This window comes from Talpa occidentalis, unplaced genomic scaffold (assembly GCF_014898055.3).
Source record: "Talpa occidentalis isolate TD23 unplaced genomic scaffold, MPIMG_talOcc4v2.1 talOcc4.5, whole genome shotgun sequence".
NCBI classification, from domain to species: Eukaryota; Metazoa; Chordata; class Mammalia; order Eulipotyphla; family Talpidae; genus Talpa; species Talpa occidentalis.
Genome location: NW_023604861.1, coordinates 99,976,953 through 100,004,193, shown reverse-complemented (window position 1 = coordinate 100,004,193; position 27,241 = coordinate 99,976,953). Strand labels below are relative to the sequence as shown.

General features: G+C 37.5%; 1 protein-coding gene across 4 annotated transcripts in view; it reads left to right on the top strand.

Moving 5' to 3' along the window:
* MGAT4A (alpha-1,3-mannosyl-glycoprotein 4-beta-N-acetylglucosaminyltransferase A) overlaps nucleotides 1–27,241 on the top strand; it is a 74,346-nt gene that overhangs the window by 10,531 nt on the left and 36,574 nt on the right. For all 4 annotated transcript variants that reach the window (XR_008554413.1, XM_037527915.2, XM_037527916.2 and 1 more), the window contains 2 exons: nucleotides 18,922–19,089; nucleotides 21,640–21,780. Coding sequence is in view for 3 of the 4 variants with exons in the window: in XM_037527915.2 (XP_037383812.1) it covers nucleotides 18,922–19,089; nucleotides 21,640–21,780 (309 nt within the window). In the remaining variant the exon portion in view is untranslated. The remainder of the gene's footprint in view (nucleotides 1–18,921; nucleotides 19,090–21,639; nucleotides 21,781–27,241) is intronic.

Genomic DNA, 27,241 nt, shown 5'->3' with positions numbered 1-27,241 from the left:
TTCCCTGCTGTAAATGAAACCAGTTCATTTGGGAAGAGATACCTTTCTAATCAATCCTAGTCCCCCAGACAGCATTTCAGAGCCAAGGCTCTGGAGGTAGGCATGGGAACCCCAACTTCTCTTGGTACCCCACCCTAAAAACTGAGCACTGAATGAAGCGGGGGGCCTAGTAGCCTGAGGTTGTCTTGGCTCTGCTGCTCCTGGGGTGAAACCATAACTCATTAGCCAGGAGAAGGACAATCAGGTCCTCAGCATGCTGCACCTAAAATAGAGCGTTTGTGCATGAAAAGTTCATGAAAAGGAAGGTCCCTGGTGGCGCAGCGGTTGAGCGCTGGGCTGCGAAGCTGCCCGCAGCCTCTGCAGCACCGGTTCGATCCCTGGCCACCGGAGAGGGTCCCACATGGCGCGCAGACCTCTCTTGGGGTGCCCGCTGCTCCCTTCAGCAGTGTATTTCGTCAGTCTGCCTGTTCTGCTCCCCGCTCTGGCTCTGGTGAATCCTCTCACCCTCCCGCGCTTCTGACTGTACCCAGTGCTTATATAAATAAATAAATATTTATTTATTAAAAAAAAAAGTTCATGAAAAGATCAGATGTCATATCCTGTTAGCTATAAAAAAATAGGCACTAAATAAAGCATTTTGTTTAAAACTATGGCTATTTGCTTATTTGTAAGCAAAAATAGTAAACTTTCACATTTTTCTTTACAAAGTAAACAAAGCTTTTGAACAAGATGTAAGGAAAATTATAGTAAGTCTAGGGTTTAGAGTATGCTATCATCAGTCCACCTCATCAAAATTGTAAAATTATATTTGTTGCATGCCTTTTGTTGTGTCAGGCACTGTTAGAGATTTGGGACATTGTTGTGAACATACCGGAAAAATCCCCACTCTAGTGTGGGGTGGGATAGGGAAAGGGAAATAGTCAAAGAAGCAATAAGTAAATTTAACAATGAGAGTAATAAGTATTTTTAAATTTCTTATCTCAAAATAATTTTAGATTTATCATAACATTGTAAGACTATTACATGCAGAATTCTTATTTTCCCTAATAAATGAAAAGGTGTCCTATCTCATTTTCTATCCTGTGTTTATTTTTGTACAAACTGAGTAATTACATGAACATGTCTTATAGCCTCTACATGAAGGGTAGTATTTTACCCCAAATATAAGAAAGCAGTCTTTATCATGGTGTGTTTAAAAGAACCAGATCTTAGATTTTATGTCCATATTGTACTTTTCATTTAGCTTTGCTGCCTGCCTCTTCTCCATCATTTACAGAATGCTGTGTTTACTCTTATTGTACTTAGTGATGGAAAGGCAAAAATGATGAAGACACAGAACCTACCCTTTGAAGCAAATTAATTCAAGGGCAAAATCAATAATCAGAATAAGTGGTGTTATTCATCCTTTTATGGAGGTGTGGACACACTACTATGATAGCATACAGATAGAAACAATTCATTCTGATAAGGGGTTCAATAAAAAACTTTTTATAAGAAAAATAAGTTAGCCTGAAAGATAACTAGGAGCTTGATAGAAGGAGAAAGCTATTGCATGAAATAATAGAGAATGTGCATGTTGGATTGAACCAAGCTGTGCATAAGTAGCTATAGATTTGACTCTGACCTGATGAACCAAAAAGGCTTGACTGAATGGACCAAAGGTCCAGATGCATGAAGGATGGAAAGAGGAAAAGAAAAGAATGGGGAAAGAGAGCCAAAGGACTAGAAGCTTCTGTTAGATGAGAAGCAGGTATAATGGTAGTAAAGGTGGTCAGACATTTGAAAAGCTAGAGAGACCTCGATGAAGAGTATTTTCTAAATAAAGAGCAAGCCTGTGTCTTTAGATTTGGTTACTTTTTTGTAGGTTCTGACATGGTACTTATGCATGGGCATGCGAACAATTTTTTTTCTCAGTATTTAGCTTAAAGGTACAATTGATTCTTTGAATGTCAAACAACTCAAATCAATAGGATAAAACAAGTTATATTAAACTATCCATGCCATGGGCTTCATTCATTTATTTCTGAACCTTCCTAATATGTAGTAATTCTTATTTTTATACCTTCCCGAGGTTTTAGAAATCTCAGAAGGCTGGAATGAAAAGTGAATATCTTCATAGACAACTTGTATTAAACACAGTCAGGGTTATAGATCGAGAGAGTCTTGAGGTGCAGGAGACCTGGTTGCCTCTCTCAAGATGATTTAAATCTGGGCAGGTTGTTATCTAGTTGGGCCTTTTTAGGTTAGGATAATGAGGTTCTTTAAGTTCATGTTGTGTGTATAAATATTGGTTTTTTTCCATACTGTTATTTTCCCCTGGAATAGGATTCTCAAGTGTTCTCTTACCATTTGTCTTAACTGGAAGGGTCTAAAATTCAATATGCCTTATTCAAATCATCTGATTAGAAGGAAGACAATGTTGGTTTTTTCCCCCTTCTCTTTGAGATAAGGAACCTAGCTTGATCATTTTAAGATACTGAGTATTCTTTTTTTATCCATTTTCTTTGTGTCTTCATTAGACTAACCTCCCTCCCCCCACCCCCTTCTTGTGACACTCCATACTTTGTTATAAAACTGTTGGGCTTGCACAGAATTTCTCCCTTTTCTCCCATTGCATGGTATACATAGATAGATATAAATTTCTATCTATATAAGCAGATTTGCTTTATTAGAGAAAGCAAATAATCAGTATTGACAGTCTTCTACTTACTTAAATTAACAAGTTAATCAGAATATTCTGTACCTCTTTTTTGTATTACCACCTTTTTAATGAACATTTTTTTTTCCTTTTTAGTACTATTTACATCCACTAAATATTTATTTTTTTCAAGTGTCCACATTCCCATAACTTATCTACTGGAAGCCCATTTAGTTTGTCTCACCTTTTTAGTCCTCTTCTTGACATCTTTGAAAGGATCCTTGCTTGCTTATCTTATTTCTGTGCTTCCAATTGCACTTGATTTTTTTTCTCTATCAGAAGATGTGGAATGCCTCACGAGTCCTAGTTTTACCCCCATAAATACAACAACAGTAATAATAAGCAATCCGGGAAATATTTAGTGATGAATAAAAGTGTTGTGTTCTTAGAAAATGGTCATTATTTGGTTTTTCCAATTTAACCAATCTTGTTGCTAAATCGTCCTTTCCTATTTATGTAAGATTTGTTTGATCACTAAGACTTTCTTCCATGTTGATGCATTCCAGCTCTCTAAAAAGTAGTTCCAAGATTGGAGTTTTGTAAGGAAACTGAGCAGCTGGGGACTTGTTACTTAAAGGAGAATCTTGAGTGAAGTAGGAAGGGTTTGCCTACTTGTTTATCTTTCTTCACACAGTGGCAAATGGCCAGATGTTACTTGAATTTACTTCTTTTGTTAGTCCTGGCAAGCTTCTGTGTGGAGAAACTTCACTTGGCACTTTGGTTGCTATTTCATAGCACCAAAAATATTTTTCTTTTAAAGCTTCTTCACATATCTGTGAATAAGTTATGGGGAAAGGAAGTAAATGTTCAAGGAAGTGTTCCTAAACTGGGTGTGTAGTGCTTTGCAGCCATGATTAATTTTTTCTGTTTGTTTGTTTTACTGATACCTGTTTGTTCTTCCATTGTTGCCATCACTGTCATCTCAGGAGAAAGAAGCCTACAGTTTAAAACCGAAAACAAACATAGGGTTGGCATTTGGGAATAATGAGTAATGCAGTTGTCGAGTGTGCATTCATGGTCTCCTTTAGTTCTCACAACAGCTCTAGGGAAGTAGGTGAGTGTCAGTACCCTAATTGACATGAAGGCACTCAGGCAATTAATAATTTACTAAATCCCCCTCCATTACCTGACTGGAGAGTGATGGAGACAAGATCTGAACCAGGCTGTGGCTGTTGCTTCAGCTTGTACTACCTAAAGCAGATCTTAGGGACTGACTGCCCCCGGCTTCCTGAATTGGGTCACCATAGAGGATCTTCTGTGGGTCTGTTTTGTTAGTCCCCTAAAGTGACTTCCTCATACGCTTTTTAAAAACAGTAGCTTCTTTGATAGTATTTAATCATGCTCTAGACCTTTTTATGTTGTATTTTTTTTTAAGTATGAGGTTTTATTTTAAGAAATTTAGCAGAAATCCAGTTTAACTTGGTTGTTTTTGTGAAAAAATTAGTTCATTCTGCCATTAGTGAAAGATTACTTAATTCGTGCAAATAATCTGTTGTCTCCTTTAGCACTGTTCCCTTTAACCATGGTTGCAGGTGTTTCTGGAAAAGGTGTATATTAATTTGAATGATAATGGTGGATTCTGTTTTATTGCTAAATACAACCATTAAAATGCCTTCCTAGAAAAATGTGTACTATATTATCCTTTCCTCCCCCACCCCAGAAATAATAATACAGAATTTTAGACTTCAGGAGTTTAGGTTTATTGTTTTTTTTTATTCGATATATAAGTTGTTTCCAATTTTTTATTATTTTTTACATCATTGTTCATTTTAAACTATTTACTACCCTCCCCCTCAGGTGTAGTTCCCATAGAATTTCCTTCACCAGTGCACCTGTGCACCATCACCACAGTCCACTGTGCTCCTCCCTCTAGGTTTATGTTTGATGCAGAGGAGGACACTTGTAAATCTGGTGGGTCTTTTAAATAATTTTTTTTTTTATTGCAGTAACATTGGTACTGTATGTGAGTCAAAGGCTAAGGATACACTTCTTCTGATGCATGTTACCACACCACACCTACCACCAAGACATCCTCAGCTCTCCACCATTGACTATATTAAATTCAGTATTTTTCCCTTTTATTATGGACTTGAAAGACAGCCTTTGGTTAGTTGTGCTCACTAAAGTAAACTTGACATTCAGTAAGTCACAGAGTGGGACGTGATAGGCTTGTCCTAGATATTTTGGTCCATAACAGAGTAAGGTAAATGTAAAACAGCTGGCAAAAAAAAATTAATAGGTAGGAAATGTGGTTTTGCAGTGTGAAACTTGTTTACTTTGAAACAGTTTTCTATGAGTGAGTCATATTGAGACCCAGGTATACCATGGTGTGTGTGTGGAATATTTTGACTTCTAACAGATGTTTAAATATTTAGGTTAAGTCATAGAGAATATCAAGAAGTAACTTCAAAGGTAACAAAAAAATCAGCCTTACTCTGGATTAGTAGTGAGAGGCAGGATAGGTGTAGAGTTATTAATCTCTTAAGGTATTGTTCTTGCTTTTCTCTGCCTGGGAAACAGTGGGAGTGTTATCATTGGAGAGAAACAAGAATCTAGAATCTTGTTTCCATCTAGAAATAAGAATCTTGAAACAAGAATCTAGAAACAAGAATCTTGGTTCTTATAGCTTGCTCTTGATATTGAAAACATCACTTTAGTTCTCCTGAGGCTTTTGGTTGTTGTTATTTTTGTTTATGTCTCTCATTCCTCTGTTAATGAGCAAGGAAAAATATTAATGATTGGGAGAAGTGCTAGAAGGCAAAATATAGGTAAACAAAGTTATTTTTGTTATATTTAAAGGACAAGAAGGTGAATACTGCAAATCACAGAGCTTGACATTTGGAGCAGACGTTAGTGTGGTACTTTGTAGCATGAATACTTGTAAAATGAAGTAGTGATTATTAGCAACCAGCAAAAATTAAGTAGTATTGAGTCTAGACGGGTTTCTTATGGACATCGACCTGTGCCCACCTCACTGTATCTCATTAAAAAAAATTAAAAGTATACAGAGAAATATAGTGAATAATAGAGAAGTATTTCCTAAGTTTCATATTTCCTGTCTTTTCATTTTTAATAAATAAAGCATGGTCAATTTACCTAAAACATCTTGTTCATTTTTTTTAATCTCTGTGCTCTGCCTTGATTGAGGCAAACCACATCATGTATGTGTGTGCTAGTTCATTTTTCATGCATTTATTTATGTATGTACATAAAAATTGATTATATGTCTGTTTTAAAACTAGCATATTATGCAATATGTGATAGTATTATGTAAGTATTCTTTATAGAAATGTCTTGCTTTTTTTTTTTTTTTTTGTGGGACCCTCGCCAACGCCTGGGGAACAAACCGGCCCTGCAGAGGCTGTGGGCAGCCTCGCAGCCCAGTGCTCAACCGCAGCGCCACCAGGGGAGGCCCGTCTTACTTTTTTTTTAATATCATTTCAGTGTTTCTGAGAAGGGATGTACTCTGGAGGACTCTACTTCACCATTGTCACTTAAATATCACTCTTACGCTTTTTACACCATTCCAGTTCCTAGCAAGACTGTAGCCCAAGTTCTTTTAAACTGGTTATGTAATCTTTTCATCACTTTTCTTTCAAAAGTTTGTCCTTAAGGGCTTGGATCATGGCATGGTAAACATGACCTTTTTTTTTTTTTTAAACATCCCTTTTTTTTGTACCAACATGCATGGTAGATAACGTTTTGGACAGTCTAGTCACCATCTGTATTTTTTTCGGTTTATTCAGCATCCACATTGTGTCGCTGATTTTCAGTGTTTGAGTATACTTAATTTTTGGTATATAGCAATAGGAATTTTATTGTCAATTGATTTTCATTAAGTTCAGATTATTCCATGATGACTTAATCAGTTGTGTGCCTATAGATAATTTTATTTTTATTATTTTTAATTTATTTATGTATACAAGAACTGGGATACAGGCCAGAGGTGTGGGAGGTGAGAGGATTCACCAGATACAGAGCAGGAACAGAACAGGCAGATAGACTGAAGTACACTGCTGAGGGGAGCAGTGGGCTAGACAGGAGAGGTCTGCTGCGCCATGTGGGTATCTCCTTGGCTGGCCGGGAATCGAACTCATGTTGCAGAGGCCATGGACAGCTTCACAGTGCTGCACTTAACCTGCTGCGCCACCAGGGAGGCCCCAAGATAATGTTTTTAATGGATATTATTTCTTTTATAATCTGGGTTATTATATAATTTATTTTCCAAATTGCTGGGGCACTTGAGAGTAAAGGCAATGCTATTAACAGTTTTGCTGGAGTAACAATTATAAATTGGAACTGTTCTAAGCAAAGATAAGCATGTAGTTAACCTATTAAGGAAGTAAAAGACGTGTAGAAAGTGGCCATGTTCAGATGGACCAGGGAATCTGGATGCTGCTATTGAACTGATTGAATTGTGCTGGGAAACAAAATGCTCAGTGATCTAGAACTCTCTAGAATCATGGTGACCCTACCTACCGGAGAGTGCGTGATCCAGGCATTAATCAAATGTGCACTGTGTTGCAATTAATGTTTTAAGAAGGAAGTATAACCAAGGAGAGAGAAAACATTTCCTGAGGTAGTAGCAAGCATTTGTTAATAGTCATGAAAGAAAGTTACCTTTCACTGTGTGTATTAAGATCAGGATGCTTAATAAACCCTCTTCTCTAGAGGGTTTGCCCTTGTCTACCTAGTTGGATCATATAGCAATGATAACATGGGTTTCCTTATTAGAAAACTAAGATTAGAGTGGAAATAAGATGACAGATGTCCTCCTGACAGATGTTCTCCTGTTACCTTCCTTGAGGGAAGTGACTTCCTTACATGGATTATGCCTCTTGTGTTTTTTTTTTTTTTAAATATCTATCTATCTATCTATCTATCTATCTATCTATCTATCTATCTATCTATCTATCTATCTATTTATCTATTTATTTATTTATTTATACTAGCATTGGGTACAGTCAGAAGCGCAGGAGGGTGAGAGAATTCACCAGAGCCAGAGCGGGGAGCAGAACAGGCAGACAGACCGAAGTACACTGCTGAGGGGAGCAGCAGGAAGCAGGAGAGGTCTGCGCGCCATGTGGGACTCCCACCCGGGGGCCGGGGATCAAACCAGCGCTGCAGAGGCTGTGGGCAGCTTCGCAACCCAGCGCTCAACCACTGCGCCACCAGGGGAGGCCCCCTCTTGTGTTCTTTTGATGTATAATCCAGAAGTTAATCTGCTAAATTATAGGGGAGTAACTGAACAATGCCTTTATTAGTCTTAGCACTTCAACTATTGCTGTAATGAATTAGATCTTGAGGGAAATGTACTAATCCTAGTTTATAGGGTATTAGTGGTTTATTGGCATAGTGCTCTTTGATTCTTAAGTGGCTTTCTTCATGTTGCTCTCTCTGGCTCAGTTAATTTACTCATTGACCTAGTGTTAATTGAGCATGTATGAGGTACCATACACTAGACCCCCACAATGAACAGGATAAGTGACAGTGAACAGGAGCAGTGACATCCTTGTCACTTTTGTAGAGACTTTCACAGAGATGTCAGTGGGAGAGGGGAAGTTACACAATAATAGCTGAGCAGACGAGAAATTATTTCAGATATCAGTGAATACTGACAATAAAACAGCTAATGTGATGGAGCATGGTGGAGGTGGGAATGAGGACTTTTTAGATACAGGTAATAAAAGAAGGCTTCTCTGAGGAGATAACAATTGAATTGAGGCCTAAATGGTGAGTGGAGTGGAGAGGACCCCCAGCAATAGAAATAGGACATAAAAGTCTGAGACAAGAATGAGCTGGACATGTTGATAGACTATAAAGCCAGCACAGAGGTGTGTGGGAGTGTGGTAGACATGGCATCAAGAGTTCTGTGATTTGAGATGCTTGAGCTGGAGATAGAAGTTCTAGTATTATTGGTGTATATAAGAAATTTAAAGATTTTTTTTTGTTTTGTTTTTGCATGAAGAACTGGGTGTAGGCCAGAGGTGTGGGGGTAGTGGGGTGAGAGGATTCACCAGAAACAGAGTGGGGAGCACTGTGGATCTACTGAAATACACTGCTGAAGGGAGAATGGTCGAGACAGGAGCGTTCTGCTGTGCCATATGTGGGTCAGCTCCCTGGCCAGGGATGGAACTCAGGCCATCTGACATCTCCTTCTCACATCTCAGTTTTCTTCAGGAACCAGTTTATTTTCATCTTCTACGTTATCACCATCCTGATTATTTAATATTAACCCCAAATTCTTGCAAATACTCTTCTGCAAATCCTCTTTGCCCCAGCCTTACCTGCTCCTGAGCTTCCAGCTTACATGCCTCTGTACGCCCATGCTTTGTCCCTGCCTTCAGGTCCCTCTCTTCATTGCATCAGTTTCATCACACTTTAATTCCTTAAATTTTTAAAAATATAGTTCTTGTATAGTAGTGTTTTGAAGGTTTCATCTGCTCAATTCAATATCTGGGAATACTCAGAGACTATTTCTGTTGACCGCTTTTATTTTTTCCCCTCTGAGCCTGGGTAACATTTTTTTTTTTTTCCTTTGCATGTCTTGTAAATTTTTGTTAACTGCTGTATATGTTTTAAATAATACAGTTATGCAACTCTAAATTCTTTTTACCCCTGAAGCTGGTGAATTTATTGGCTCATTTGTTTAGCAACTTGAGTGGAGTAAATTCTCCAAATTCCACATCACATAACTATTAATGCCATCTCACCTTTGGCTCAATTTTTTTTTTTTTAAGCTTGATTTCCTGAAAGGTTTGCACCTTTGTCTTCATGGCATAATTTTCAAAGAGATTGGTTGGAGGTTGTAGTCAGACACTGAAGCAGTGATGCTCTAGTCTGCAGATGGGTCCTCGCAGATCCTGGAGCACAGTCACACATCAGGCGTTTCCAAGACTGCCCCAGCTTTATTTTCTTTTGGGTTCCTTTTCAGTTGCTCTGTTCTCTAGGCCAGGCACAGGTGGGTGATGTACCAGTGGTCTGCATAGCCTCCAGTCAGCGAGCAGTGGTCGCTTAACCTCCAGTCAGCCTTTGAGACAAGTGATGCCCCTTTTAAGTCCCCTGTTGCTCTCTCACTTCGTGGAACTCGGTAACTCCCTAGGAGGTCTGGCTGATCTGCCAGTTTATTGCTGACCCCCAAATGAATGACATCCTCAGCCTCAAGCTAGCCATTGCCCCCTCCCCCCAACTCTCCACCCCTCACTCCCCATTTATTTTCCTCTACAATTGCAACTTTGGTCAGCAACACTCCAAACCAAATGAGTAGCTTCTGCCAGTGGCAGTGTGCCTGCTAGTCTAGGGCCTGCCCCAGGATTGTTGAACTTCTGGAGTGAGAGAACAAAAGGATGAGGGCAGGGGCAGCTCCTGCAAGAGAGTATTGGTAGACTTAGCTGTTCTGAGCCTAACTGCTGTCGTTTCATGAATAAATGCTTCTCAGTTTGTTGTCTGGTTTGACTTCCAGAGCACTGACATGGTTGTTCTTGACTCTTGTTCAGCTTTATAGATGTTTTTTCAGGGAGAGGGTTTGTGGGACTCCTCATTCTGTTATGCCAGAAGTTAGAAGTCTCTTGGGAATTAAAAAAAAAAAAAAAAAAATGGTTGTCCCAGGTGATGTTAATGTGCAGCCAGCTTGGCCAGCCCTCATACTAAGGATTCTTCAGCTCTAAATACATACACATAAAATCATGACACAGTAAAGTTTTTGTCATTTGAATTAAAAAACATTTTTAGTATTTGAGGCATTGTAAATATGCTCCTAATTTTAAAATAGGACCTAAAGAAGGGGTGGACTATAGAACTAGAACCTGCCAAGGCAACTGGCAGCCTTTTTTGTTTATGTATTAAAATTGGAAGGTTTAGCCCGTGGACTTGGTATGGTATTATTTTATGTTCGGCTTAGCTGGCTAGTATCCATTTCCTAAAACAGTTTCCTAAACTAGTTTTTCCAGGTTGGAAAGCTTCTTAAGTAGTATACGTGCTGTGCTCACAGGTTGTCTGGAATCTCTGCTTGTTGTGTTCTTAACTTTAAAAGGGATATTATTCATGGCTGACATATTAGAGGAGACTAAATTGAGAACATTGGGTTATTACAGAACATTAGTAACTGAATTACCTTGTGCTGCTGTAGAAAGATTTCCAGTCATGTTTTAGGGACATGAGTAATTGTCCAGTTTGAGACCTGAGTGTATAGAGAAGTACATGGATAAGGGTGTGCTGGACCCGTAAGCCAGAAGTAGACAAGAGTAGCATAAAAAAGAGACTAATACATCAAATTTATCAGACTATAAATGCTTAAAAATCTTTAAGTGCTAATAAAAGGAATCTAGATATGAGAGCAGTGCAAACTTTTTTTGATTTTTCTTTTGTTTTTCTGGGCTAATGGTTCTTAAAAAAATGTGGTCTGAGGACTCATGAGGATTCCAAAGACCGTTTTAGGAGGCTCATGAAGTCAAGATTATTTTTATACTGAAATATATATACATATTTTAAAATTTATTTATTTTATACAAGCATTGGATACAGTCAGAAGCGCGGGAGGGTGAGAGAATTCACCAGAGTCAGAGTGGGGAGCAGAGAAGTCAGACTGATGAAGTACACTGCTGAGGGAAGCAGCGGGCGGCAGGAGAGGTCTGCGCGCCATGTGGGACCCCCGCCCCGGGGCTGGAAGCAGCCGGGGATCGAACTGGCGCTGCAGAGGCTGCGGGCAGCTTCGCAACCCAGCGCTCAACCGCTGCGCCACCAGGGAGGCCCTGAAATATATGTATATTTTGGCCCTTTTCACTGTCATAAGAAATAGCAGAAGCAGATAGGAGAATTAAGCTGTATTTTAAGCCAAATAATAGAGAGATTTGAGCAAATGTCACTGTACGAAAAAAAAATTAGTAATAGGTTTTCTAATATGTTTATGTGAACATGTAATGAGTTCATTGTTTAAAAATAATTTTAAGTAGATATGTAACATGTTTATTGGTTTCATGTCTAATATAGTAAATGTAGGTATAATTCACATAAACAAAAACTCTTAGGGGGTCCTCCCCTTTTGAAAAATATAAGGATTCTGAGACTAAGAAGTTAGAACTACTGTACTAAATATAAATAAAATGTAATTGCCCTAAGTGGTGCATGTTATGTAACCTACACTTTTGCTTAATATATCATAGATTTTCCCCATGTCATGGTTTTTAGTGCATTCCTAATATGTAATTACCATATTAGCTTAACCTTACAAATAATGTTATGACAAATTTTGCAAATATTATTGCTCAATTATGATTTTTTTAATTTAAGATTTGTCTCAGCTCACTGGCACAGCTACTAATTACCCGGCATTCTAGAAGGCATTGACATTTTGGGGAAAAACTCTAAAATATGACTCCTGCTGTACAGAAAAGTAAAAAAAAAAAAAACAGCAGATATGAGACTGCTTTTCACTAGAAAGTCTACTTGCAAGGTTAGAACTGACTGGCATCAGGGCACTAGATTGGTGAACACAGATGTAAAACTTTCCCTAAATGGTAGGGATGACGTTGTGCTGTTTGTACAGGCTGTTTGGTTTATGCTGAACACCTGCTTTTCCCCAGGAAAGTGCCTTGGGCATGAGTCTCTCATGAGCTTCTCTTTGCACATATTGTCAGCAATCGTTGCTGGAAGGAATTAAATGTGTCCTGGCCCACACGACTGAGAAGAGTGCTGTCTTTCCCCTAGTGCTGCACCCATGTGCCTTTTCCCTTTGCTGACACAACTGTGTGCTGAGTCCTGTGAATCTTTCTGGGTGAGGTTTTAGGGGTCCCTGAAACACTTACAACACAGGAGCTTAGTTTAGTGGAGAAAAGGATGTACTTACAGTACAGTGTAGTAAATATAAGATAGGAATATGATTAAAATAAAGATGTGTTTAACAGAGGACATTGTCAGAACTTCTTAGAGGTGGCGACCAGAGTATTTTGAAGGATGAATAGAATCTTACCAAATGAAGAAAGAGGAGGAGTGAGTCTGATAAGAGGGGTAAAGCTGATGGTGTGTTTGGAGATATCCAAGCAGATTGATGATGTTCAAACAAGAAGTGGTCTTGGGTAGCATTAAGAGGTAATGTTGGAGAGTTAAGGGGGTCATTTTAAGAGTTTCCAGTTTAGAAAATTAAGCTGTTTAGCCATCCAGAAAATGGTGGGAAGGAAATGCAAGAAGGCATGAACACAAGCTATGTTCTCATCCAGGTGAAGTTTAAAATGAAAGTTTGCAGTGGCGGCTGTGTGAGGAAGACAGGACAGATGAGCACCACAGTAAGCAAACAGGATGGAATTTCAGAGTAGAGGAGATTCAGAATTTAGAGAGGTGAATGAATGGAACCTAAGGAATTTTTGAGAAGTGTACTCAGCCTATTGATGAGAAATTCAGGTTATTTTGTGTGTGTGTGTGTAGGAAGTGTAGCCTCTGATATTTAAGTAGTGCCATCCTCTCTGATCCCTTACCTTAGTGGCTGAGAGAGAAGCGGAGTTGGCTTAGCAGTAAGATGATTTTTTAAGAAGTTAGAGCAGAATGAATCATGAGAGGCTTGTTGAACTTTTTACCTTGAGCCAGCATGGTTTTAATGTCTAGAAACCTCAACTTTGAGGTTTCTTCTGTTAGTGTGAGAATGGGTGAATTGTGACTGGAGGAAGTGACAATTTCCCTCAACTCAGTTTTAAAATCCTTATTTTTACCAAGAAATGCATCACTTTTCCCCTCTGAGTCTAATAGACTTCCTATATTTATTTTTATTTTAAGTGAGTTTACAAATAATTCAGAAATGAAAAAGGGATAAGTAAAAAAAGAATGACTTATTATAAATTGTAGTAAGAATTTAAACATAGCAAAGCCAAATTTTTAATTTTATGTATTTCTGATTTGGTTAGGTATATCTGAGTAGCATCCTTTAAGTACAGTTAATTGCTCATCAACTGTCATGTATGAATTTAGGACACATCCTGCTTGTAAATTCTGATTTCATATTTCAGATATATTTCTAATAGGTTTTGGCTTATTATTTCTAGTTCTTCTGAACTTGCATCAAGATGCAAAATTTTTGAAAACTTTTACAGCGATTTTGTTGAAGATATCCACCTTCTTAATTGCAAAATCTTTTAATTAAATTTATAATACCAATTAAAGTGATTGATGTAATGAAACTATTTTCGTTTCTACCTCATCTCTTTCTAATCACTTGTAGGCACATCAGCCTTCATCATTTGTCTATTATAAACCTTACCAGTAAATCTTGTTATAAAAGTATATAATAGACAAAAGAATGCTCTTATCTTTTCAGCAAAGCAGCATGTTTTGGTTCTTATGGCAGACTTTGTGATAAAGCCCTCCCAGTTGAATGACTAACTGGGTGAAAATGTCGTATTTCCTTTTTGTCTTTAGAAATTCTTGTTTACTCATTGATTTGTGTGTGTGTGTGTGTGTGTGTGTGTGCGCGCGTGTGTGTATACCTTGTAAAAACTCATGGATTCTTCTTTTTAAAAACAGCTCATTTAAAATAATGATAGAAATATAGAAAAGCTGCAAAGAATATAGAGACACAGTGTTACTTTCACCCATTTACCCCCTATATTTACTTCTTGTGGTAAGTTAGATATGTATAATACAGGAGATTGACAGTGTTACTGTGGGTGTGTTGTCATATTATCAGGTGTGCAGATTCTTTTAACTACTACCACTGAGAAGATGACAAAACAATTTTATCACCATAAAGAGGTCCCTTGATAATGCATACCTGAAATTTCTATAATGTTGCAATGCAGTGTTAACCTCAGTTGGGAAAAAAATACAACTCCTTTAGCTGCTCGGTCATGCCTGCTCCTCCATCCCCCAACACCCTGACTCCTGACAACCACTAATCTGTTATCCATCACTCTTTGTGCTTTTGGAAATATTACATGAGTGGAGTCACACAGTATGTGAGCTGTTGAAATTGAAAACAGGAACTTGTCATCTCACTAATTTGAAGGAATTTTTGTCATTTATGTTAAAGTTTGAACTAAGCTACTCAGGAGAGCAGTGTGGTGCATTAGGAAATATTGGAGAAAATTCTAGAAGGAGTCACTAGTAACCCTCTATTTGGATGGGTGATAGAGGATAGACTGCCAGGGAGAAGAGCTAGGGAAACCCGTCAATAACGCCTTTCTGTTTACAAGAGCTGGGTGGCATTCGTTAACAGGATTTACTGGGTACTTGACCACACACATTCCTTTCATTGCCTTGGTTTTTCAATGTGAAGTTTGGGCTTGCTGTGACTTTGTGGAGAGGAACCTGCTATTTAATATGGAAGGGTGGAGTTAGAAATAAAAGACTGATGTGAAAGATAGGGGACATGGCCTATTTGGAACTCTTCCATAGTTCTGGGCTTTGGACTAAGCAGCATATCATCTGGACCTGAACGAAAATGTTTGTGATTTTATTCAGCAGTCCATAGCTACAAGGAAGCTTTCAAAAGCCGTTCACTTTGAAGTAGCGGAGCATTTTGGAATTAGGGGTGCGGGATCTCTCTACTAGTATTGGTTAGTTTACCTGCTTGGTGAAGATGGCTTCTGGGAAGGTGGTTTCAGAAAATTCCAAGAGAATGCATGTAGGAAAAGAGATTGCCCTCAGATCCAGCTCCCCCTCTGCCGCACGAGAGCTACCGAAGGACTGAACCTCTGTGCCATCCAGTCCTCCTGCTTGCTTAAATAAAACAATCTTTTTATTTTAAAAAGTTTCAAATGAAGAGATTGTTGCAAGGATATATGTTCTCTATGTATTTGCCATTGGACATTTTGCCTCTATCATAGATGTACTTGTTTCTTTTCAGAATCATTTAAGAATAAATTGCAGAAATCCTCCCTTCTTAATCTCAGTGTTTATTTCCTAAGAACAAGGAATTCTCTTACATTCTCCTTGTATAAATATAAAATTTAGAAATTTAACATGGGCACAGTATTGTCTAGTTAGTTGTCTATGTTTCAGGTTTTTTCCCGGTCATTTTCTTTATAGCATTTTGCGGGGGGAGGGGATCTAGGATCCAATCCAGTAATGTGCTCTGCAGTTAGCTGCCCTGTCTTCTTCAGTCGCTTAATCTAGGGCAGCTCCTAAACCTTTGTCCCTGATGACCTTGACACTTTCTATAGTACAGGTTTTTTGTTCTGGATGTAGTTCCTCAAATTGAATGTGTCTGATGTTTCCTTGAGATTAGATGTAGATTAAGTGTGTTCGGCAAGTTTGTCCTGTTACTGCCCACGACGTGAACTTTGGTCAGATGCTTAAGGTGTTGTCCACTAGGTCTCTCCATGGTAAAACTATTATTTTTCCATTTGTTCATTAAGTACTTCCTAGGCAGAGACTGACATTTCAAAGATGCTCATCACACTTTTTTAAATATATCTTTTTTTTAAGATTTATTTATTTATGCATACAAGAACAGGAATGTAGACCAGAGGTGCGGGGGATGCAGGTGAGAGGATTCACTAGAGAGTGGGGAGCTGAACAGGCAGATCAACTAAAATACACTGCTGAGGGGAGCTGTGGGCAAGACAGGAGAGGTCTGCTGTGCCATGTAGGTTGCTCCCTAACCAGCCGGAGATCAAACTCGTGCTGCAGTGGCTGGTGATAGCTTGATAGCACTGTCTTTAACCCCTGCACCACCAGGGAGGCCCATCCTTATCACACTTTGACCAGCTAGCTTTGGCATCCACTTTTGGTGGTCTTTATCGGTTATTGCTATCATGGTTGCAAAATGCTCACTTTCCAATATTCATCATTCATTCTCCATTTATTGGCATTCTGTAAGAAACACATTGGCCTCATCTGTTAATTGATAAGACCTCATTGATTCTGATTTTATTCAACAGATTGTTATCCACTACGATTGGCATTTGTTTTAGTACTTAAATTGTCTGTGTGTGGTCAGTGGAGCCCCTGAAGTAACTCCCTGTGACTTGTGACAAGTCCTGTCTTTTTAAAAAATATCATTTTCTTAACTTGACACAAGAATGCTCCAGATTTATCTTTATTTCTAGGAAGAGTTCTAATTCTTTTCAGGGCAGATGTTTAGAAAACACTCTCTTGGGACTATGGAAGTGTTGAGAGGAGAATTCTGATGTTGCTCATATAAAGAGGAAAGAATTCAAAAGGATAGTCCACTCATGCTGATTTCGAACACAGCTTGGTCTAGCTTGGTCTGACTTTGTCCACACTATCTCGATCTGGCTGTCCAATTGTTTAATTTCTATAACCTTATTGTATGTTCTCTCAGAGAAAGTCCCTCCTTATTTCTACTTTTGTCATTCTTGTTCAAGTAATACTGGTTTACAGCACTGTGTAAGTTTCAGCTGTATTCTAAAAAATTTTTTGGCCCTTTTGAAAACATTCTATCTTCTAGACGAATTTTAGAATCACACGTCAAAAGTCAGTTCCAAAAAAAAAAATCATTACTTTGAAAGGTATTGACTTTATTATTTAACTTGGGGTAGAATTTATCTTTTTTCAAAGGTTGTCTTCCCACTTAGGATTAAAAGACTTCATTTATTCTTCTGCTATAGGCTTCAGTAAAGGACTCACAATTTTCATCACGTACATCTTGTGTCTTATTTTTCTTATAGTATAATTGTTCATCGTTCTGTGTTTTTGAATTTATCGTTTTGTGTTTTTGAATTTATAGTTTTAGGAAATTGCCTAAACTGGGAATGTATGGCAATGAATCATATTTAACCATGACTCAGATCCCACGTCACATAAGTAGACCCTTGATGGCTCTCTAAATGCCTTTTTCTTTCTTTCTTTCTTTCTTTTTTAAATTTATACAAGCACTGGGTACAGTCAGAAGCGCGGGAGGGTGAGAGAATTCACCAGAGCCAGAGGGGAGAGCAGAGCAGGCAGACTGACGAAGCACACTGCTGAGGGGAGCAGCAGGCGGCAGGAGAGGTCTGCACGCCATGTGGGACCCTCGCCAGCGGCCGGGGATCAAACTGGCGCTGCAGAGGCTGCGGGCAGCTTCGCAACCCAGCGCTCAACCGCTGCGCCACCGGGGAGGCCCTCTAAAAGCCCTTTTCTAATTTGAGATGCCTTTCCATTCCATTCCCTTCCTAAAGCCAGCAAAATTAAGGCAAATATAGCTGCATATGTGAGTATAATTGCTCAATATAGGGAAGCATGAAAGTTAAGCAAGAGAGGTTTTGTTCCCCTGCCACAGAATTCTTAAGAGATATCTTCTGTGTGGGCCTTATGTAAGAGACAGGGAACAGTATAATTGACTGTTTTTAGAACTAACTTTATGAAACATGTAGATTTATTTTTCATAGTTTTTCTTACTGAATCTAATCTTGAACTTAAAGTAGAAATTACGTAAAACACCAATCCTTCTAAGGCTTGTTTAACTGAAATGTCAAATAATAGCCTTACATTATTTAGCTTGATATTTAGAAGTAGAAAGTCATTATCTGGTTGATGGAGATGTGGGAATTGCTCAGACTATCCCCACAGCCTCAGCCACCTTCCAGCTCTGCTCATCAAGTCAGCTAATGGTTTCTTTTCTACTGTCTCTTAGATTTTGGTGCCCTGTTTTGTCCTTGGGCCTCTTCTGTGTGTTTTTCTCTGAGCTGCCTCAGGTTGTTGCTTCCTTGCCTACATTTAACCTGAAAAAATCTTTTATTTCCTAGACAGTAAATTTCCTGATCTGTAATTCTAATGTAAATGGGTAACTTTTAATTAGGCTCATCTTAACAATCTATGTGATTGAGTTTTTAGGGAACCGGAATCTGACCAAAGTCTGGTGTAGGAAAATCTCTGCAGAATAGAAAGTACAGAGGGAAATATTTAGCTATGATGATTAGTAATTGTGCTATAAAATGTTCATTATATTATCAGTACATATCAGTTTCAGTCCCTCATCTCTCTTCATGCAAATATGATCTTTATAGTTGTTTCTTGTGAGAAATGTTAATATTATGCTTGAAGTTTTAAAAACTTTCTCCCTATCTGTAAATGTCTGAAGTGTTAAGTAGAAAGTGCTCACATTAGAACAGATAGTTCAAACACTAAACTAGTGGTGGTTTTGTTTTTAACTAGTCAGGGCTCCTTATTATTTTCAGCTGTGTATCAATGAATATTTGTTTCTGTGAAATGTGACCTTAATTAAAATGTCCAGTCTTACAATTCTGTTTTGATTGTTTATTTAGAAATATACTAATAACTTTTTGTTTTGTTTCTAGAAAAACTGATTGCTTATCAACGAGAATTTCTTGCTTTGAAAGAACGTCTTCGAATAGCTGAACACAGAATCTCACAGCGCTCCTCTGAATTAAGTGCCATTGTACAGCAATTCAGACGTGTAGGAGCAGAAACAAATGGAAGTAAGGATGCACTGAATAAATTTTCAGGTACAAATAATATTTTTTGATTTATAAAATGATTATATTATTCAAAGTGTTATATGACATAATTTGTTTGAAAGTTATATAGGGTACTTGGCAGTTAGCATTTCTTATCTTTTTTGGAGAGAAAAATTGTGCAGAACTTTCTATTTTGTTAAATTGTAAAACAATTTTTTATTAATTGCTAAATTTGATTTTAAGAGAATAATACTAAGTTAAATTTCAGTTAAACATAATTGACAATAGTGAAGAACCACTATCTTAAAAACATTAAAAATGAGATTAAAATTTGTGTTTGTATATTTATTTGTAACTTGTATGGCCTTAAGATGAACTCTGGAGAATCTGAGCTATGTGAAATAATTAGTGCTATTAAATCTAACTTACAGGAAAAAAATACTTAGTTTTATAATGGGTACTTTTAGGGCTATCTGGCTGACTTATTCCCTCTTTAAGACCTTCTCATCAGAATAAGATGAATTATCTTTTCTCAGTTTCTGTGCAATTTTTACTTTAATCATTAAATTTATATGTATATGTACATATAAAAATCATCATTTTCCAAGATTAATACTCATTTTCATTTAGCATCACCTCTAATCCTTTGCCATTAATTCCACTCAGCTTAAAATTCACATCTTAACCTTATTTTAAAGTTTTGTGCTCCTTGCTTTCCTTTCTGATTATAAAGTTTATGACACAGCACTATTTAGTATTTTGGAATGGTACAGATAATAAAAATAAACGCAAGTCTTCTACGTTATTTTTGTTACTATTTTTTGTTTCCTTCTAGTCTTTTTCTTCCTTGGATATTTTCTTCAAAGTTATAATTGTGTGTTATAGCCTGGTTTTTGAACTTGTGCTGTTAACATTTTACTATGTCATTGAACATTCTTTAAAAATGTCATTTTTATTACCTATAAATATGTCAACTAATCACATCATAATATATTAAATTCTTTTTATAATTAGGAAAATAGAACTTCACTGGGTACTTGTCAGTTCAGTTCATTTTCAGTTTATAACTCTGAAGAACATCTTCAATCAATGTATATGAATCAATCACATTTCTTTTTTTTAAAATTTTTTTTTAAAGATTTATTTATGCAAGCACTGGGTACAGTCAGAAGCGCGGGAGGGTGAGAGAATTCACCAGAGAGGGGAATAGAACAGGCAGACTGATGAAATACACTGCTGAGGGGAGCAGTGGGCGCGGCAAGAGAGGTCTGTTGCGCCGTGTAGGACCCTCATCGGCGGCCGGGGCCCAGCGCTCAACCACTGAGCCTCCAGGGGAGGCCCATAAGTCAATCACATTTCTGATAGCTATTACATCATTTTCACGATATTGTGACTTTCTTAAAAACAGGATTCATGTCTCAGTGACTATTGATTTCCAAGAACATGGCACAATGACTGGAACAAAATAATAAATATTTGTTGAAAGCATAAAAGTTATTTTCCTAAAAGAAATTGACCGAGTAAGACAGAAAGGTAGAGTTTTTGATACTGCTCTGAATAGTTCAAACATTTATCATGTTTTCACCAAAATTTAATATTATTTAATCTGCCAATTTGATACAGGTTTTTGATACAGGTTTCCCCTGCTACCTGAAATTAAAACATTCCTATTTGTTATCATTCGATCAGTTATTTTTGGGGGTCTGGAAATGCCTTTACCAGTATTTTTTGGAAACATTTTTGGGTGTTCCAGGGACCCCAAAATAGCCTACTGTCTCATACCAAATAAGAAGAGACTGCTTTTAGATAGCAGAGGAAAGCTGTAAGTAGAAATTGCTGTCTTGTAAATTATGATCATTTCTTTACTACCCATGAGCTTAAACTTTAATGTCATGTATGACAGTCATTTGCATTTCTTCTGTGAATTTTTGATTCTTGTCCTATTTTTAATGAAGTTTTCATATTGTTCTGTATGAAACTATTATTGAGGCCATGAATTTTTACTATTAACTTTCTTAATTTAAAAGGTTAAAGTCTAGTTTAATGGATTTGTAAAACCATATTGCTTATTCTGCCAAGTTTTAATTCTCATTACATTAAATGACTCATTGGTGCTTCTAATAGAAACCAAAAAACTGTTTGAAAACTAAGATCTGTATTAAACATTCTCAACTGTGCTATTTAAATTATTGTGCTTGAATTTTTGAAAAAAATTCTTCAGTGTTAAAATTTGGTAAAATTTGACAGCATGAAGTTAGTGGTGCTCATTTTTACTACATTTTAATAAATTTGTAGCCTGTTTCCAGTCTGTTTGTAGGACTTCGGTTCTGACACTTTATGAAAGTGAGCAGTTGACCTTCTGCTTTTTCATGGGGTTCTGGCTGACTTTTGTGGCTCATTCAGACTGGTTTCTCAACATCATGAGTCAGAATCGGTTGAGACGCTGGTTGAAAAGCACCTTATTCACTTTAAATAGAGCTCTCATTTACCAAAGTATGAAATTAGGAAAAAAAATAAACTTTGTTACTTCTCTATTTGTAAGATCTGCAACTTCTGCAAGTAAGATATTCCTGTGACATGGTTATATTTCTGTTTCAGATAATAACCTAAAGCTATTAAAGGAGTTAACAAGCAAAAAACCTCTTCAAGTGCCAAGTATTTATTATCATTTGCCTCATTTATTGCAAAATGAAGGAAGCCTTCAACCTGCTGTGCAGATTGGTAATGGAAGAAAAGGAGGTATGTTTGATTTGCTTCTTATTGTGGTTGAACTTCTCGTCTTCATTGTGGCATAGAGTATTACATTGGCTTTTAGAAATTTGGTAGGTAAAAGAATAATAATTCTTTATCTGTGCATAGTAACATACAATTCATTCTAAAGTCCACATTCAAAGCAGTTGGGCATTTTTCTCCATAGACCAGAGTTGAAAAGTCAGTTGAAAAAAGGATCAGGAGAAATCTGCTTCATACCCTATCTCTGCACAAACATGTTTAAACTTCTGTAGTTTTTCTAGGTTCAAAATTTAGGAGATGACTTTCGTATCTTATTTCAACATTAATAGTTCTTAATCTTAGTCAAGAAAGATTTTCTGTCTGCCCCTACTTTTTCTTATAGAGATGTAAGTGTAGTCACTTATATTAGACCTTCATGCAAAAATAGAATTGTCTTTAACAAATGACAAAAATCATTACTTCATAGATACTGAACTTCCTTTTTTGTGTTCATGTTTTTGAAAAGCCATTTTAGTCATCTTTTGACTCAATAAGTATCTCAGATATTTTATTTTTTTTTGGGGGGGGGTCACATTTTCTCACTATATTATTTGATCTGAGTTTAAGCTTTAAATTTTTTTCATTGAAGTCACATTGCATTTTAACATTATCATTATCATCTAGGTGAGCATCATAGAGAATCAGCATGTATGTATATTCTGCATTAAGTTCACCACTAAATTAGTTGTCATCTTTTTATGAGTCATTTGAAATTATACCCCCTCTTCCTAAGGAGGTGATCACTCTTAAAATATTATGTTCCATCTAACTCATTCTTCCATTTCTTTATTAATTCAAGAATACTTGCTGAATAGATGCTAGATGGACAAAGACCAAGCAATAAGTGGAGTGTACTGTTTTCCTGCGAACATTGGTCATTAATTATTTCTGAAGTTGATAGTTTCTTTCCCTTTAATAACCATTGTTTGGATAAAATGCCCTAGTCATTCAATGCATTTATTGGTTTAGATTGTATTTTCATTAATAAGGACATAAAATGAAAAGAAAATGTAAGTATTTATAAAGTTATTTAAAACTTCTCACATCTCTAATAGTTTTTTCTAATAGTGACTGTTTTATGAACGTGACATTAGCTCTTATTTTGAAGATATTTATCCCATCCCATTTGTTTATCATAGCTATAATATAATCTTGGTCAATAACTTTTCAGTAGTTAATGTTCTTATTAAGCTGACATTTTTTTCAAAGGTAGAGAAAGCACACAATTTGGGGGGAAAGTAAGAAAACCCTCAAATTTATATTTATAGTCTTCCTTCCTAAATTCTTAGGCAGTTCTTATTTTAGAGTCATAGAGCCCTTTGGCTGTTCTAGAAAAACCATCGACCTTCTACCTAGTAAAAGGCACACAGAAAAAGTGATTTTTTTTTTTAAAGTAATTTCTGGGATTTTGTGAAGCCCTAAAACCTATCTTAGGCTTTTTATATTAAGAAGTTTTTTTTTTCAGATCAAAGAAAAACTGCTTTTTGCTAAAAATTCTGTTCTTCAGTGGTCAATTTGACTGAGGAACACCATTCAGACCACCAGCCTTGTAAGGCTACAGACAGAGAATAGTCCTCCAGGCAACTGCTAACCCTTCAGAGAGGCACTGGATTTCTCCCATCCAAATAAAAAACTGCTAGCCCATCCCAGCCACACCATCCTCCCACAGAATTTGTAAAAATAGCCTGTAGTAGTAGACACAGCACATAGAGATAGATTAAAGGTCATCTTGTACAAGTAGGGTTACCAGATTTTAAGAAAGCCAACATCATGAAAGACTTCATGTTCAAGAAAATGATGTTTATAAAGCAAGCAGAATATAATTAAAAAATAAAACACAGTATATTTTTTAAGGGAAAGTAGGGCAACTCATCACTGACTGTTAAGGTCAGTTACAAATCTTTGTTTTTATTTCAGTGGTTACATTTAAAATTCCAAGATAGATTTGATCTCCAGAATAACACAGTGGATGGTCACATTTTATAATCAGAAAGATTGAGCTGTATATTCCTTTGTGCATTCTTCTAGAATATAGTGTAAAGAGCACAAAAAAAGTGTGGTGGACATAAGTTCTATTAGTATTCATCTAATAGGAATTTCAGGAGGAGAGAACAGAGTGAGTGAAGAGGGAATCAAATGATGGAGGAAAATTTCTTTGAGTTAAAGAAACACACAGGTATTCAGATTAAGAACCCATTCAGTGCTGAACAACGTGATTGAGAAAATACCCTTCATAGGTTACCCACCAAAAAAGCACTACTAGTTGGTGGAGGACCGCAAATGATTCTTTCAAGTATTTGCTGAAAAGCCCATGAACATCCTCCATGTGCCAGGCACTGGGCCAGAAATTGTGGTACAGAATTAGGTGTTCGTAGCATTTTGGCTCTCCAGTCCAGTAAAAGAGAACATATTAATCCAGGAATTAAATTTGAGCATTGTACAGTGAAACTTTAGCTGGTAATAATAAAGGTACTTTGACAATAGACAGAGGGGTCATTTGACTTAATTAAGTTTGGGGACGTTTTAAAAAGTACCTTTGACCTGAGATTAGTAGAATATGTAGGTTACTGGTGAAGATGGGTCTGTTAGTTTCCCTTTGCCACTGCAAGGAATTACCACAAACCCTGTAACTTTACACTTACTATCTTACAGTTTTGGAGATATGAAATCACAAAATCAGCATGTCAGTAGGAATGCGTTCCTTCTGGAGGCTCTAGGGGAAAGCCCATTTCCTTGCCTTTTGCAGCTTCCAGAGGCTGCCTTTATTATTTGCTTTGTGGCTCCTTTTGCTTTCTTTATCCCATCTTCTCTCACTCTGATTCCCTTCCTTTCCTCTTAAAAGAGCCCCATGGGTACCTTAGGCCCATCTGGGTAACTTAGGATAATCCTCCCACTTAGGAACCTTACTCCTATCCACAAAACCCCTTTTTGTGATGTAAGATTATAATATAGTCTCAGGAATTAGAGCATGACTGTCTTGGTGGGGAGGCGGGTGCATTATTCTGTCTACCACATGGGAGAAAAGAGTATTCCAGAAGATGGAAAGAGCATTACCAAAGTCCTGTGAAGGAAGGGGGCATGGAATGTCCTCAAGAACAAAAGATGCCCCCGGAATCGAAGAGTGGAGTAAGTGGAAGTGTGGAGCAAGATGAGGCTAGAGACAGTATGGGGCCTTGCATACCACTGGGAGGTTTTGGACTTTTGTAAAAGCAGAAGGATATCCCTGAAGGGCTTAAGTATGACGTCTATGGATGGCTTTATATGACTTAAATTTTTCAAAGGTTACTTTTGTTGCAATGGGGAGAAAAAGATTGAGGATGTGGGAGAAGAGTAGATGTGAAAGGTCCTGATAAGAGGAAGAGGGAGTGATCCATTGAGAGAGGAGGAGTCTGGACTAGTGAGCAGTGATAGCAGTGGAGAGGGACTTAAGAGCTGCTTGAAATGTATTGGTATATGGGTGGGAGGACAGTAATTTCTAGTTTTCTGGACTGAGGTAGAGGGAGTGGTCGAGGGTAACTTTTAGGTTCTGGATCACATAGCTGGGTAGATGGTGATGCTCTTCACTCAGTAGGGGCGATAGAAAAAGCTTTGCAGCATGATTTGCAAGAGAAGATCATAAGTTAAATTGGAGGTGATTTTGAGTTACTGTGGTGGCACATGGGCAGTTAGATATAGGGTCTCAGAGGGAAAGCTGAGGTAGGTTTTATTGTATGGGTTATATTTGTGAGTAACTGGTTGTTGAAGATACAGATGCATGAGGTCACTTGGCTTTGTAGGACTGGGGTGTGAAGACCCTGCAGTTAATTTCAGGAAGGAGAATGATCATGCAAAGGAAGACAGAGAAGGTGCAAGGGCAATAGAAGAAAATGTAGTATCATAGAATATAAGGAAAGAAATCAGGAATAAATTGCTAAAAGTATTTGCCTGTCAATTAGTATTTTAAAAGGAAAGGAATTAGTTTCAACTAAAGAAAGACTGAGTAATTGAAATTCGAGACTACCAAAATAAGATTGCTCCTAAAATTTTATTACTTTAATGTAAATAAGTACTAGAATTTGGAAACCTTCCAGGAAAGCTGAAGAAAATTAGACTACTAGTTGACAACTCTGTCAAACTACAAACACCACAAGGCAGCCTTCCTTATCTTCTGACTGTTTTAGCTTGTCCACTACATAATTGTTATAAATGCATAATTAATACTTGAATGGGAATATTGGACAATTAATCAGTGGAACCCAAATACTTTGGCTCTATTTCTGCTTGTTTCCTTGGCCAACTTTGCTTCTCCCTGAAAGGCCTCATGCTCATGCTGCTGACATCTTCCTTCTGAATGTGTTTTCTAGGTTGTAACTCCTTGACGAATATTGTGCCTGATAAGACAGGCTGGGTTATGCTGTGGTAACTAACAACCTTAAAATCTCAGTGGTTTAAGCAACAAAGGTTTTTCTTTTTTTGCTCAAAGTACATGTTCATTGGGGTTGGCAGGGGCTTGTATATTTCTCAGAGATCCATGCTGACCAAGCCATCTTCAGTGTTGCCATCTTCCAAGTTGCCATCTTCAGTGTTACTGGATGCTCTGCTGAGGAGAAATGCTCCATAGGCTGTCACTGTAGTTCACTGTGCAGTCTGCACTCAGTTACACACACCAGTGACTCATCTTCTCTGTCTAGTACATCTCCCCTGCTACTCTCACCAACGCTAAGAGGATGAGAAGTATCCTAATACCCATGCTCCCAGGAGGCAGGCCATTTTGTAAATTTCCACAGGCATGGATACGCCAATTCTGTAAATTTACCTGAAATTAGCACCTTTATTTTTAGTGATTTTAGAGTTTTTAAGTGCCTTGGTTTACACCAAAGAATTTAAACTCAGAGAGAGCTTAAATTTGGGAAAAATTACTTTTCCTCTAAATATGCTGTTTAATCTTAAAGCAAAAATAAAACAACCCAAGATTCTGGTAAGAGAAAGTTAGTTTTATTGCTTTAATTTTTTTAATTGTTTTTTTTTTTTAAGATTTTATTTATACAAGAACTGGGCTACAGTCAGAGGTACGGGAGGGTGAGAGGATTCACCAGAGACAGAGTGGGGAGCAGAACAGGCAAACAGACCAAAGACACTGCTGAGGGGAGCAGCGAGTGAGACAGGAGAGGTCTGCCACACCATGTGAGTTTCTCCCTGGTCGGCTGGAAATCGAACCCACGCTGCAGAGGCTGCGGACAGCTTCATAGTGTGGCGCTCAACCCGCTGCGCCACCAGGGAGGCCCCTATTTTTTAAAAAAGATTTTTATTTATTTATGCATATAAGAACTGTGGTGTGAGCCAGAGATGTGGGGATGAGAGGATGCATAATTGGGCTCAGCGTGTCTTGTACTTTTTTTAAAAACAAAGTCTAATTTTTATGAATTAACACCTCTTAGGAATGGTTCAT